Below are 16097 nucleotides of genomic sequence, written 5' to 3'. Positions count from 1 at the left end.
TACAACCAAAAAAAGATTCTGTATTTCCATAAGTGGTGTAAAACTATGGAATAATTTAAATGTGGACATAAAAAATAGTACTAGAATTGATGAGTTTAAACATAAATATAAAGGTATGTGTCAATCAAGATATATGCAAGAACAGGCTCAATGATTAATCAGATGGAACATTGTGGGTGAAGTGAGCCACAACTTGCTGTGCCGGCAGTCAGTGGTTTCACCCACTGCGCCATCGACACGATACATAAGGCCACATTCATAGGAAGCACCAGAGGTTTGTGCTGCTTTTGGATGTTGTACTGAAAGAAACTATTGTTGATTCTCCGACAGTCTACAAAAGCCTGAGATTGAAGGTCATGACTAAGACTAAGAACCTCAGTGTCAGTGGAATGTCTTCTGAAACCAGCAAGCTGAGCAATAAGCTCATAGAGGTGGAGGAGGCAACACAGAGAAAGGTGTGATGAACAGACAGACATAGATATTGGAAAGTTCATTCTTTATTGATTCTTTTAACATAGTTACACACGTCCATAGTTACATCCACATACATGCACAAATGCTCTGTGGGTCCTTCGGCCCTAAATGCTGTCTGCCTAGTGAGGTACATCATGAAAGCCACGGCTGGGGGAGCCAGGACACCAGGGTTAGGGGGAGATAGCATCCTCCCCACAAGATTGAAGAAGGTTGAAGAAGACACTGTCTAGGACTAAGATAAATTTAGACGCCATGGCTTCGTGATGGTGTCCTCCTGTAACCAGCAAGCAGGAAACATGGTAGAGGAGAGAAAGGAGTGGGTTATCTGTGGTAGAGGTAAGGAAGGAGGTTAGAGAGGACAAAGATAGGAGATCTGGTAGGAGGTTAGAGAACATACCAGATCCCCTGCTTTTTAAAAAAAAATATATCTTTTGTTTTATCCACTGACAGACTTCCTAGTTTGATGGTATTTTAAGACAGCAGCTGTAAGGTGTTCATATTAACATCTGTATTAGTGCTTTCACTCTGCATTTGTATGCACCACGTTTGTACAAAGGGTCAGAATGAACTGTAATGTAACAGTTTCACTTACTGTATGATAATGAAGCTTTAGTAAAAACTTCCAGTGTTCTATCTGCAATGTTTATGGCAAACACTGTCATAACATAGTGATTGACCTTCATCGCTCTCAGGTGAAACACAGCAAGTTGATAGTACAGCTGGCAAATAGAATTATCTTTTAATTCACTGTGGATAAACGTGTAAGCAACTTTGAGTAGCCGATTGAGTTAACCCTAAATGTCTTGTGACACATCCTGATCCTTCAAATGGCTAAAAACCAGGCATCTACGGCTCTGGGGTTCTTCCTTGAACCTGCAAGGAAACCAGACTTTCCATCCAGGTACACAGTCTTGTTTTGCTTTTGATATAAACATTTAATTCTTCTGTGCACTTAAAATGACTGAAAATCCACATGTCTGAAAAGCAGGAGTAACTACTATGAAGCCTAATTCTCAAAACTTGTAGAATATTTGTATAATACCTAAAACACAGCGCATCTTTTTGTCACAAATCCTGATCCTCCAAATGGCCAAAAACAAGGCATCCATGGCTCTGAGGTTTCTCCTTGAAACTGCAAAGAAACCTGACGTTCCATCCAGGTACTCCATGCAGTCTCGTTTTGATGTCAGTGGTGTTAACCACTAAGCTATCTGCTGTCTGTATAGAAACATTTCTTTTACTGGTTTCTGTTTCTCACATACACTATGAGTTAAACACCACTACTCACTAAACTGTAATGAAAACTCTCAAAACATGGATCACAATGTAATTGCACACATTTCATTCCTTAGGCCTTATAGTAGTATGTCTGCACATCTTAATTTGATTGCATGCTTCAGTGGAATGCCCTCCCTGCTTTTTTTTCCTCTTACAGAACAAATAAAAGTCTATTTTGTTCCCCCCTACACCAGCCAGACTGCTAGAGCCACAGCTGTGGAAAATGGGATGACTCCCTCATGAAGACATTGAGGTAAGAGACTGTTTAATGACACTTTTTGTAAAAACAACTTGTGGCTTAATCCCAGAAAATATTTCAAGGTGTTTTCCATGTTTATTTATGAATATTTTCATTTCAGGGGGACCATTTTCCCAGATGTGCATCATGCTGGAGTACAGTGAAGAACCAAGAGACCTGAACATGACAGATTTATAGTTGTAATAGTTTTATTGAAGAAAAACAAATTAAAAACTGCCTGGAACAAGGCCAGAAATGTTGTAAACAGGGCTTGAAAAACCTTTTTTTAAATGCTGCTGAAGTTTGAAAAATTGTCACTGCATGTGCCTGCACCACAGTTATGAAGTCTTCTCCAGTCATGTAACTCCAAGAGAACTCACATGACTGGAGACGTCTTCATAACTGTGGTCCAGGCACATGCAGTGCAACAGCATGGAGGAAAATGTGAGGTACTCTGCCTTGATGGCCCCACCGGTAGGGATTTCCCATCTTAGCCAAAGCTTCAGCAGCTAGCTGAGCTGGATGGAGTGGTTGCAAAAAAAAAAAAGAAAAAAGTTCTTGTAAAACTTTGATTTTCAATAATAAACAAACTTGCCTGTCTCTATGCATGTCCTCAAGAATGCTGCTGATGGTCTGGCCACAGAATGACGTCTGGTCAAGGATTGCCTAAGAGGAAAATGGAAAGAGCTTGATTTAAAGCAAGATGGTGTTCTATAATTTCAACCAATCATGTTTTGGTTTTGATAGGTTTGCTTCATTTTGAACAAAAGGCTTTTAGTGGGCACATTATTTGTACCCGGGCAGTGAACATCCTTTCATATACATTATATAGTGCCTTGCAAAAGTATTCATACCCCTTGAATTTTTCCACATTTTGTCACATTACAACCACAAACCTAAATGTATTTTATTGGAATTTTATGTGATAGACCAACACAAAGTATGGCATAATTGTGAAGTGGAAGGAAAATGATACATGATGTTCAAGATGTTTTACAAATAAAAATCTGAAAAGAGTGGTGTGCATATGTATTCAGCCCCCTTTACTTTCATATTCCTAAATAAAATCCAGTGCAACCAGTGTGTAATTCAATCTCAGTATAAATACAGCTGTTTTGTGAACATGTGGAAGAAGGTGATCTGGTCAGATGAGACCAAAATTGAACTTTTTGGTCTACATGCAAAATGCTATGTGTGGCAGAAACCTAACACTGCACATCAACCTGAATACACCATCCCCACTGTGAAACATGGTGGTGGCGGCATCATGCTGTGGGGATGCTTTTCTTCAGCAGGGACAGGGAAGCTGGTCAGAGTTGATGGAAAGAGGGATGGAGCTAAATACAGAGAAATCCTGGAAGAAAACCTGTTAGAAGCTGGAAAAGACTTGGGACTGGGGTGGAGGTTCACCTTCCAGCAGGACAATGACCCTAAACATACAGCTAGAGCTACAATGGTATAGATCAAAGCATATTCAAGTGTTAGAATGGCCCAGTCAAAATCCAGACCTAAATCCTATTGAGAATCTGTGGCAAGACTTGAAAATTGCTGTTCACAGATGCTCTTCATCCAATCAGACTGAACTGGAGCTACTTTTCAAAAAAGAATGGGCAAACATTGCAGTCTCTAGATGTGCAAAGCTGGTCGAGACATACCCCAAAAGACTTGCAGCTGTAATTGCAGCGAAAGGTGCTTCAAATGGCTAACGCACTAAATAAATACTTAACACTGCACATTACACTTTACTGTGAACACGTACTGCTACCCCACCTCTCTAGCAGAGAAACACATGCCTCTGTTCCTTTTAAAAAGCCTACCTGCATGTATATACCTGACTGAGCCACGTGAGAACCAGCTGCCATCTGATTGGCCAGTTTGACTCTGCTCTGTGATTGGATTGTCATTGTGCAATCAGATTCAACTGTTCAACTTGAGAGTTGTATACCTGCAATCATTTTATAAATTTTACTCACATTCAAAAATGTTTTTACAATTACAAATCTTTCCTACACATGCTCAAAACGTTTGTACAAATAAATATTTTATACACATATATAAAATGCTTTTACAATTACCAAGCTTTTCTACATGTATTCAAAATGTTTTTATAAGATCAAAATCTCTGTGACTATGAGCTCTTATGGGATATTTTATCTTGATGACAGTGACTTTTACCAGCAAAGCCTGTACTGGCTGGTTTATTGGGCTAACATAAACTGACAGAACACCTGGATGGAGATGCTGTGTAAAGATGGATTACATGCGCTAACACCTGGTGCACTGTGATTATGTGTGGGCTGTGGGGGGTTGGGGGGTGGCGTGGGGTCTAATTTCAAAACACCACCTGAGCCCTTATCCCTCAGTGCAGGCTGATTCCTCATGGTATGCTCAAACACTTTGAGTTAGATATAAGGTAATCCATCAAGTAGGACTATAGTCTGAATATCACCCCCCTTGTCTAGCACTGAGCTGGGAACCTTTTTTCTACATGATAAATTATTAAACCGAGTCTCAAAACAAGATTTTTGTCCAATCATACCTCATTTCATTCAAATAATGACAAACTAAATAGTTTTTTTTTTTAAAGATAATTTATATCTTTATTTAATATGACAACAACACCTAATACCTAAGTCCACTCAGTGACTAAAGATTTGTACAATTTGAACAATTTATGCAAGAAAAAACAGAGAAACAAAAATAGAACTCTTTCAATCGTAATTAAATAGGAAATTGTTCCTTCTTGGTGAACTCAATTTCTTTTTTTCTTTCCTGAAAACCTGAACATTAGTGTTGCGATGATGCTTGAGTGTAAGGGAATGGATGATTAAGTGAAAGGGTGGCTTGTGTTTATGTGCGTTGATATGTATCATATCTAGGGAAATGCTTATTTAGATTTTGGGTGGGTGCTGATAAATGTCTGATTTAAGATGAAACATTAATGTAAAACCTTGGCCCTGGTAGGTAGAATTACATCTATTTGATTTTCTTCATATAGTGGTAAACTGTCACACAGTTGACAAATTGGTTCAACACATTTCTATGGAATGTAAAAAAAAAAAACAAACAAACCACTTTTTGCACTTTCTCTTTACCCCCATATGTTAATATTTTACCTTCATTTTACAATTACAAGCCTCACTATTTTCTGAACTGCTGCACTGCAGTGCTCAGTTCAACGTATAATAATGTAATGAAGGACATTATTCCCTTGTGATGTTCAGGCTAATGTTGATGCAAACACAAAGCGTGCTGTAGCTGCTTCACAGTAAATGGCTTTTTACGTTCTTTCGATTTTCTTCATTTCAATTTTGGCTGCATTTTTATTCCCACTGATTCGGGTGTCTAGCAGATAAAGTGTAAATCCATGTGATTTAAACAAGACAAAAATACTGAAGTAACGGGGCACTGCTGGGAGAATGTTAGTTAACACTGTCAGGAGAGCAGATAGAAGAAAGGGCCCTCTTTGTCAAATAAAGGTAATAACAATGACTTAGGGGGAAACTACAGCAAAAGCCAAATAGGTTTAGCTATATGCCAATATTATATAATGTAGGCTATATAACAGCAATATTAACTTACTGCAATACTAACTGCTATAACTGTGGCTAGCTATCTTGTAGCTACTTTGGTAATGACGGCCATGATGACAGAGAAATGAAGCCTGATTTGCATCTTACTGGTTGTTATTGGCTCTATAATACTGAGAATGTCTATTGTCAATTAACGTCTGTTGGAGGGATATGGCAGAAATGTCAGATGGAATGATTATCAAAGTTTCTTTTAACCTCAGTGTCTGGATTGATAATGGGTTAAGTCTGACATATTGCTGATAATTTAACTCTCTGACTAGTTCCAGTGGCATGGTCTTTGTCGGCACATCGGTGGAGTCAGGGAGCCTGTCGCAAACTCAGATATAAGATTGATTTCACTGCTAATTAATACTAGAAGAGTAGCCATTTTAGAAGACCCTCCACCCATTTAGGACTGAACAACTGTCAAAGCAATCCTTCTTGTGGGCAGGACCCAAAAGGCTAGAAGCAGTGGTGCAGCATCAATGCAGTGAGGGTGTAAAGAGTTAAACTTCTATAATGGCTGTATTGGCATTAGGTGTCTGTTGCTGACAAATTACTTGTACATGTAACACAACAGGCTAACAAGAATTACTCTGATTATTTAGAGATCTGTGCCTGGTGGGGAAACATCTTCATCCTGTGTTCCATTGGGAAGGTTGGCTGGTGGAATTAGTATAGCTGTTGGGGCCTGCTGCCTGGCTCACTTGCGGGGCTGATGGATGTGCTGGTTGATGTGCTGGGCAGGGGGCAGCTTAGGGACACAAGGCTGAGGCTTCTGGTGGGCCACCTGGGCAGCTGCTGGGGTGAAGTCCTTATCACCCTAAACAGAACAAAGTCAGTCAACAGGACAGTAAGGGAAAAGAACGAACTTTTTAAATGTATTTTTACCTTTACTTACCAGCTTTCTTTTCTTTCTTCTGTTTTTTTTGTCCTCACCCTAATTTACCATTTTTATGCTACACCTTTCTCTCTTACCGTCTTCATACCAATCCCATTTATCAGAGAAACGTTAGTTCAGTTGGAGAAATGGAAATGATGGCACTGCATACTCACATATCTTTAGGTGTGAAAGGGAGGTTTAACATTCAGTGTGAGCTTGGTTAAAGCTGGGAATCCAGTAGCTTAATAATAATAAGTCTCCAGTATAAATGGCATTTTATTGTTTGATTCAATCACAGATTTGTTTTATGGTTATGTTAAAAAAGTATTTTACAAACTCACTTCAACATATATATATATATTTTAAAATTCATCTCTGTCCATCCATCTGTTTTGCTCCATCTGACACCCCTGCTACTATTCTCTCCATTCTCTTTCCCAGTCTGTCTTTTTCACTTTTCTCTCATTTCATCTCAGCCCTGTGCCTCCACCTCTCCCCATAGAGCTCATGTTCCAGATATAAACTACCTCATGATTCTGTGTATGTGTGAGTCTGTGAATGTGTGTGCGCTTTACCTTTGTAACCACTCCAGACACAATCACAGGGACCTTTGGTGGACTAAAAAGAAGAAAGAGAGACAAAGTAAATACAAATTCTCTGTAGTTCATAGCAATGTGGAATGCAGTAAACAGTGTGCACCTTGCGCTTTAATCTGTGGTGATTGTGTGTAATTTAATCATAAAGCATGCAGGTTGTGTAGGCTACACCTCACTGACATAATTTATAAAAGTTTGCCTATTTGGCCAAAACCTCCAAAAAAGAAAAACACTATGCCAAAATACAATCATCCCAGGTTGCCAAACACATAGCACCCACAGTCTTGCTCTCACTGGCACAAACTGAATGGACCTGCCAGGAGCTTAAATAGCTCCCATTCATCCTGGCCCAGCACTGGGGCTCACAGCTTCTGGATGGAAAGCAGGGAAGCAGAAGAGCAGAAGAATGAGGGAAATTGGAGAAAGATGGAGGTATAAGAGGAAAGTAATAAAGGAGGAGGATATTAAAGAAAAGGTCTGAGGAGAAAAGAAGAAAAAGAGGATGAAAGAAGAGGGTTGAGGATTAAAGGCAGGTCTGGGATGAGAGAGGAGGGAAAGGAATAGCAAGGGGAGGTGAGGGCGCAGGAGGACAGAGGATGAAATACCTGCATAATGATACTGTTAGAAGAACGCTCCCACAGACACAGGAAAGGGGAAGGGACGCAGGCAGAGACAAACATGGAGCAGGAGAAATGCGGAACCTGAGGTAAGTATCAACCTTGGCATGACAAATGAGCGCCGTCAAATTTTACGGCGTCACCCCCAGCAAAAGTTGTGGTAGCTACCTTCAAAACGTTACTCAAACACATTAGCTACAGTAGCAAGCATGTCAACTTATTAATCAAAATATTTTGAAGAGAGGATACATTTCCTATATAGACACATACTTACTTTTAAGTATTTTACGATCCATGCACAAGTGTTTAATCATGGATACTCAACACATCTGGCTAAACTCCATCTCTGCAATCAACATCTTGGCACTGAACAGTCTCCTGCTGCTTATCCTAATGAGAATATTTACACCTCGCCAATAAATTGTTTGAATATGCTGAATTTCACTGATTATTCCTCACTAGCCTCTTGTCAAAATGTAGGGTTGGCGATTAGCAATTCAATTAACTAAAATATAACATTAGCACAGCAAGCATTCCTCCTTCAAATTAATTCTATGCTTAGCTGAAAAACAAAACAAAACAAGTGTGAAAAGGTAACAGGAGATTCATTATGAATGTTTGTGTGCAAGAACCCATCGGCTAAACTTTCATCTTAAAACACATAAAGCACTGCATAAAAGAAGAATCTGCTTTCATTGCACACAAGATAGTTAACTGAACATTTTCCTCATTTATTCTAAAAAGCCCATCAAAAAAAAAAAAAAGCTTAACAGCATTTAGCTGCTACTGTTGGATGAAAACAGCCCCACATTCTGAATATTTATTTACAGTATATTTGTGTTTTACACCCTGTTGTACATATGTACAGGAGCTGGTTCAGTTTTAATTTCAACTGATGCTACAGTGAGGTGTGACACAGTGGGCTGGAGGTAAACAGGCACATTCAGTTGGATATGTTTTCATATACTGAGCCATCATGGGCTGTCATCCACCTCATGCTGGGCTGTTACATGTCTGTTCTATTGAATGTTTGTCTGCATTGTGCAATCTGAAAAAAGAAAACCTCTGAAATATTAAAAACAGACTCCAAGTGGAAGGGATGTATTAAAACAAACAAGGATGAAGAAACAGTTTGTTTTGCATCTGAAGCATGCTAACAACAAATTCTGCCTGTCATTACAACATTTGGGCATTAAGGCCAGGGAGACAGATAAGACATGTCTAGACAGACATCAGTGAGGGGGGTAAGCCTATCAGAGACACAGACAGCAAAAATAGTAAAATAAACTTTTTCTAAGTCAGACAGAAAGCGAAAGGAGAGTGTAAGCTTTTCACCTAACTAGCAGTTAAATACATAGATACCGTATTGAGACAGACACATAGACTTTATTAATGCCTGATAATAAAGGAAAATTTCTCAGTTTAAGACTTTTTAATCATGGATTAGCCCTGACACCTTAATCTAAATACAACACAAAAGAAAAAACACTAAAATAACAAAAAGCTACAGTCACTTTTTCCATTTATTTTATCTGTATGGCGAAATGGAAGGAAGATAAGCCCAGAAGTGACACAGATGTCTGCTGTGGTCTGGTGACACTGGGAGGAGGGAGGGAGGCTATGTACAGGCATAGAGAGCCTGCAGGAGGCAGCAACGATCTGTAAGCAATCCTGGAGGGGAGTCGCATTGTGCCAGGAGAGGAGCAGAGTTAGAGTACCGGGGCAGGAGAACGAGGAAGAAAGAGACAGAGAGAGATACACTGCAAATCTGAACTAATAACTACAACAATGAAATGTGCATTAATGCACTTGTATTGCACCGTCTCCTCCGCGTTTAGCGTTAAAACCACCACTACCCCACCCATCTCTCTCTGCTTCATCAGAGCAGGAAGTTTGTTGCCGTGGGCGAGGTGGTGGTTGCCATAGAAACTGATGCCTGTTGCCCGTCTCCCCTTGTCTTCTCTCCTCTCAACTTTTCACCATGAGCTGTCAGCTTACTGCGCACACAGCACCGCCTGCTCTTTTCCTGAGCCTCTGAAACATATCCCTGTCTCGTTTAATATGTATATAAACTATGCAGGAGTCGTGACAGGCCTATAATCACCTTGCATGTAGTTTTAACAAACTTATCTGTCAATCGCATCCCATGTACAAACAGCTCATAAACCATTTATTCATGTTAATAAGATGCTGATTGAGTCAACATTTGGTCGAGTCATCTGTTCAGCTCCTTTGCCTCATCTCCCCCTCTCCCGCTTCTCTAACTCTCATGGCAACATCACAGTTTTACCCAGAAGAAGAAATACTTTACCCAAGTGTTCAGGAGATTTGTTCCTGACACATTTAAGAAACACATTGACCTGACACTTATTGGGCTGGGTTACCAGTTTACTTTGTCTTAAGCTTCCCCGTCTTGCCTGTATCTCACCCCTAAGTAATCCCTTTCCTCTTTCATATCTTTATATCACCATGGCACCCCTCGCTCCCCGATACCATAGTAATCTTCCCCTCTCCTCCTCACCATCGTCCCGGCCACCCATTTCTCCCTCTTTGACCCATCTGTCCATCTCAAATAGATTGGATACGGCAGGTGTTCCCCTGACTACAACGCTCCACTGGCTGCTACTAATGCAAAATTTACCCAGTAGCCACCTGCTACGTGTCCAACAGCATGACACAGGGAGGGACAGAGAGAGTGTGTGTGTGAGTGAGAGTGTCGCTGATGGAGCGCACTGACAAGTCATTTTCAGTTCAAATCTAAACATTTCACTAATGAACATGCATTTACAAAGATCAAGAGGAGTTTATCAAGCTACAGGCTGAATTCAAAAGATTTTTTTCCCTCTGAATAAAAAGCACTATTTGAGTAATTTATCTTCACTGCCTGAGTTAAGATTCCTCTTCTCTGGCTGCAACCTAAAAGGAAATAATTGGAAGAATAAATACTCAGGAAACTATTAAACCAGCACAGCTCTGGTGAGACAAGTTTCAGTTTACACACGAGCAAAGAACCAGAAATATTTCCCTCCGCTGGCTCCTCTACCAACTTATTATAACATATTCATCATTTGTTCAAACGCAACATAATGCAAGTAATGCAGGAAATAATACTCTCATAAAAACAGTAAGGAGGCGTTTATCAGAAATGTGATTGCTGATTCATGATGCTTCTGCCCTTTGGATATATTCCCTTCATTAATGATTCCAAGTTTGTTTTATTACTGAACAAATCATGAAGTATTCAGTTCATTTAGAGCTAAAATGAGTCCTTTAATTGACTGACAGGAAATGAATTGGTAGTTACTGATTATTCATTTAAATAATTTTACAAAACAAACATATCGTCCATTCTTCAGTCCCAGTTTCTTACATCTGAGTATTTACTGCTTTTGTCTTTTAAAGAAACTGAACATATTTAGGTTTTGGACTGTAAAGACATTTTAAGATGTGACATTGGAATCTAGGAACTTGTGATGTGCATTTTTTGACAAGAAATTATTTCTTGACGACTCCATATCCTCTGATGCAACATAATAAAATGGGGAAGTTCAGTATTATCTATAAGTGAATGAGATTCTATGAAGTGTTCACTTTCTCAAACAGGCCTTTACCCTTGAAATTATAAGCCAAACGTGCATGGTGTTCTTGTATTTCTGTTACCAACTGCAAGCTAGATACTACTCCTGCTACAACTGCTATTCTGCACGACAGCAAGTGAGGTGAATGAGGAACATGCAATCCATAATTTTGTGTGCATATTTAACCCTCTATTGTGCACATCATGAAGGCTGTTCCTGCAACTTCATCATCCATTTTGCAGGTGTCTTCTCTCTGCATGCTCACTGTCCTTCGATTCTCCAGCTGCTTCTCCATCCTCACTGCCACTTGACTCTCCTGACACTGTCCCCTCCACCTCATCAACAAATCCTAGCTCATCCTCACTGTCTCCAACTGCAACAGCTACATGCAACTTTTTTTTGTATTGTAAAAGCAGCATTTTCTGAACAAAAGTTAATATCGTAGTTATACTGTTGCATCACGGAATTGACGCCAATGCATCCTTATCGCTAAATACTGAAGATGCATACAGAAAGAAATAAGGAATAAATACAATTTGTACATGGGCAAAAAAATACATTTATCTAACATATTCAATAACTCATTACTGATTATGGCTGCAGTAAGGACTTACACTATACAGTAATTCATGTCACTATCACACAATGTAGGAATAAACTTATTTAAGCATTATTTTTAAGAATTACAAGTTAATACAATGTTTTGGGAGAGTTAAAATGAAAACCTGTCTTTTTGTCACAGTTCAAGAAGAGCACAGGTGTCCCCATGCTACATCGTGTGCCAAAAGGAATGGTCACCTAAAGGTTGTGTGACTCAAGGCAAGCATGTCACAGAATTTACGAATGTCAAGAATGTCACAGATTAATTAAATCCCCTCCCACCATTACTAGATCAACCTGTGAAACACACACTGTACATTGCAGAAAAAGGTTTGTTGCCTAGAGGCAACTTCGTGCAATAGAGGGATCAAGTACGTGCACAGAAAATTTCTTGACAGTTGGCAATGTTCTTGATCCCTGTTCATTGCTGTGCAATGTGTTGTGTGTCACTTCTCATTTATTACCTCTCATTCTCTCTCACACACATGCATTTTTTTGTAATTGTGAGGTGACTCATTGGCATAATGCTTTCCCTAACCCCTTAGGCTACTGTACCCTTAACCATCACATCTAAATACCTAACCCCAGCTCTTAACCTAACACCTAACCTGAACAACCAAGTCTTAACCCTCAAACAACCCTCTGAAGTCATGAGGACCAACACATCCTCACAAGATGGCACTGAAGTAATACTTGTTTCAAGTATAGAGAGACCTGTACACACACACACACACACACACACTGAATTACATAAAAGATAAGAAACAATTTGCACTATCTAATCACAGAACAGTGACCCCACTAAGCAATGCATTCCAGCAGAAAAAGCCAAACACGCTTATATGGAAATTATTGTCACTGGGAAACAGAGCGCACATGCAGATAAAGACTGCTTATAGCAAGCAACAGTGACTGTTGAATGGCTGTTCAAGTTAGGCCTAATGCTGTAATTATGCAGTAATTATGTTGTTTACTGAATTAGCTCACAAAAGTACACTACAAACCTGATGCAAAACGTTCTATAGTAGCACCTTATAGGAAAGTGAAACCAGCTAAATTGTTTAGTTGACAATTTGCAGGGTGCATATTTGTGTGTGGGTGTCATTAAAACTTACAAACAATCACTGAGTCGTTTGTACATTGCACAGATGGCCTCTACATCTAACGTTGTATGCTTACTTATAAATAGACAGTGTCATTTCTGCGCTAAATGCATTTAACTGTTTGTGTTTCTTTATTGTATGCAGACAGATTATGAGACAATGGGCCCCCGGGCTTTCTCCTACACAATCAAGACATGTTGTGTCAAAGAAACATAAAATGGCTACAAACGATGTGGCTGTGTCATTTCTCATCAGTTTGCATCTCTCTGTAATCGCCTTGTGTCACTTCGTAAATGTTTTGTGTCTCTCTCTGCAGTCATTTTATCTCCATTTGTAGTCGATTTACATCTCCTTGTGATTAATATGTGTCCCTCTGCAGTCGCTTGATGGATATTGCACCAAAAAATCTTAATACTTCTGTCACTTTCAGTTCAGTAGCCTGATGGCTGTGTGGGTGTGTTACCTTTCGCTGATGTACTCCTCCTGGTCATCCGTTTGAGGTGGTTCTGGTGCAGGAGCTGTTTGGTGCTTCTGCACTATCCTCATACCTCCTGCCTTTACTGCAACATACACACACGAAGAGGGACACACACAAACACATCCACACTGATGAACTGAGACAATTAGCTCACTAGCTCATAAATGATCAATGTAACAGTGACAGTTGGAAAATTTAAAATTTCCAGTTATTGACATAAACCACAAATTAAGGCAAATTATAGTCGGATAGTTTAGTAAAAACAATAATTTGTACTTTACTTATATTGTAATTAGGGACTTGAACATTATAATTGAAGGAAGAAGATTTTACAATTCTATTTGAGGACACAGATCTACTTGAACTTTGAAGCTGCACAGCAGGCTGGCATAGTGACTCTCTCCCTCAATCGTAACACTGATGCCTAACACCTAACCTTTGACCTCACTGGCCAGAGACTGATTATAGAAGAAGGCAAATGCTCTTCACAGCCTCAAACTGCTGCATTAACATATCTGCGTGTTGGTTAAAGATTGACACAGTGCAGTCTGTATGTGCTGTGGACCTCCCACAGGTTGGGTGTAGCTGCTGAGGCCCGGTGCCCTGCCACACTGCTCATGTCCACGTACACCTTATCTGTTTGTCTCCAGCTACGTGCACATGACTGGAGCGTATGGCCTCCACGTCAACGCTATTCAGCAATCATGACATAGTAACCAAAACGTTTACATTAAACGATTACCCATCGCTACCAGATTTGACGCTGTTGCAGGATCTCACGCCAATCAGGAAGTAAGGAAATGTGCAAAATACAGAAATGTGGCAGGTTGCACTACAAACAATCTTAGTCACTAAACCGTTATGTCGTTGCATCTACCATTTTATATGAACGCGCCATCATGATCGTGCAGTTTTTGGGGTGAAATACTGCAGAAACAATGGCCTTGATGTTTATAGGAAGCATTCAGAAACAATGCAACAACCCCATGAGCTTTACCTGCAGGAAGATGACCTCCTTTGGTTTCGACTCGCTCCTTCGGCGGCGATGACATGTCTGCTCCGATCTGCAGTCACCAGCGAGAAGCAACTACGGCGTCTAACAATGAACTCCTACTCTATTCTGCCAGAAATTGTGGGCTACACTTTAGTCTGAATCGTCAACGTGGCTTTTTCCTGAGCAGTGTTTGGAAACGACACGTGATGATGTCACGCGGGACCTCTCTGGATCTGAGAGACGTAAGGAGCGCGCTGACGTAGGTCGTAGCCAAGGGTTAAACAACTTGTATGTGTACTATACAAACTACATCAAGTGTGAGAATTGCTATAGTTGAATTATTTATCTATGTTTTACTTAAAATATTGTTAAAAATAACTTGAACAACATACACCAAAAGCCTATAAAATTGGATTGGAAGTTGGATTTGAGGTTTTTTGACCTGCAGGCTAGGCCTAAATGGTATTATTGTAATATATTAATATTATATTTATTGTGAGTAAATTATCCCACTTGATCTCCTGTACTCGAAACCTTTGGAAGTAGAATGTAAAAGCGACTTTAAACCTTCGCAGCTCCACCTTAAAGGCAGCTCAACCAGCCTGTAGAGGGCGCTGTTCAGTGGCCTTGAAAATATATACAGTAGGTCTACAACATAAGCAAGAATGAATAAAATCCGCATACGGCAACTTTGACTTTTCAGTGAAATATTCTAATTAATATTTGAATCAATTTATCACTTTGACCTTAATACCCCTGGCTGCAGTGCCATGACACCAGATAACTATTTGTGCTCATTTTCTGTCATTCTACTTCCTCGTGAAAACAATACTCATATACTTTATGACAGGGAACATCACAAAGTACCATAATCCTGAATATTAGGAATATTCATTGTGTTTTTTTATTAAAGCCCTCTGAGTGTGGTACAGTGATTAAAAAAGAAGGCAGTGTAGCTTCATAGCATACAAAAACAATTTACCAGAGCCTAGCTCCTATTTGGAAAGTCATAAATCATAAATGCATGTGTGGGCAACAAATCACTACCATATACAACAGAGGAAGGACTGCTCATTAAGAACCTGTGTGTACAGAGGAGCTGTTAACAATGCATCAGGAAGTGCTTTGTTATGGGAAATGACACATTTAAAGACTTAACTGATTTCTTAAGCTAAATATGTAAATGCTACTTTTGGGAATAAATATCACTGCCCTCCAACTAATAAACCATTTAAACATTACTAATAGCAGAAACTACAAAAGTTGGCAGACAAACCTCAGTGACCATAACCTTTGCGTCTTTGCACAGGTCCACAGTGGTTCATTAACTGACTGACATGACACCGTCTGGGCAGAGCTGAGAAATGCAGGAAAAGCCTAGAGGTGTTACAGGACATCAAGAGGAAAGGAAAAAAAAGGAACTTAATAATATTTTATTTCTATTCATACAGTAGAAGACTGAGATGCCCAGAATACTGCAATGTATGGCCTTAGTGTGTCTATGTAGGATGCTATGTTGTGCAATTATGGTGGACCACAAAAAATGCACCATAACAGCACACCATGCATTTTCATTAGTACTGGAATGTAAGTGTTAAGTTAGAGGAGGCTACAGTATGTTAACTGCATGGATAAGCAAAACAATGGAAACTCATGGGTTGGCAGCAAACCTCTTAGCCTGCTGAT

The 16097-nt window shown here is 39.7% G+C and overlaps 1 protein-coding gene and 1 long non-coding RNA gene across 2 annotated transcripts; one reads left to right on the top strand and one right to left on the bottom strand.

Annotated features, from left to right (window-relative positions):
• The first annotated feature begins 171 nt into the window (after positions 1–171).
• LOC109963724 (uncharacterized) lies at positions 172–2255 on the top strand. The gene is made up of 3 exons (XR_002275432.1): positions 172–1634; positions 1947–2005; positions 2112–2255. It is a non-coding gene; the product is annotated as an uncharacterized LOC109963724 (long non-coding RNA).
• Positions 2256–4866: 2611 nt separating this feature from the next.
• Positions 4867–14660, bottom strand: dap (death-associated protein). The gene is made up of 4 exons (XM_020606478.1): positions 14415–14660; positions 13403–13499; positions 7021–7063; positions 4867–6385 (listed from the first exon to the last, which is right to left on the bottom strand). The coding sequence occupies exons 1-4, from the start codon at positions 14467–14469 to the stop codon at positions 6266–6268; spliced, it is 315 nt and encodes a 104-aa protein (XP_020462134.1). The 5' UTR covers positions 14470–14660; the 3' UTR covers positions 4867–6265.
• Positions 14661–16097: the final 1437 nt, after the last annotated feature.

Source organism: Monopterus albus, unplaced genomic scaffold (assembly GCF_001952655.1).
Source record: "Monopterus albus unplaced genomic scaffold, M_albus_1.0 scaffold78.1, whole genome shotgun sequence".
In the NCBI taxonomy this organism is placed as follows: domain Eukaryota; kingdom Metazoa; phylum Chordata; class Actinopteri; order Synbranchiformes; family Synbranchidae; genus Monopterus; species Monopterus albus.
This window is presented reverse-complemented; position numbering and strand designations above follow the sequence as displayed.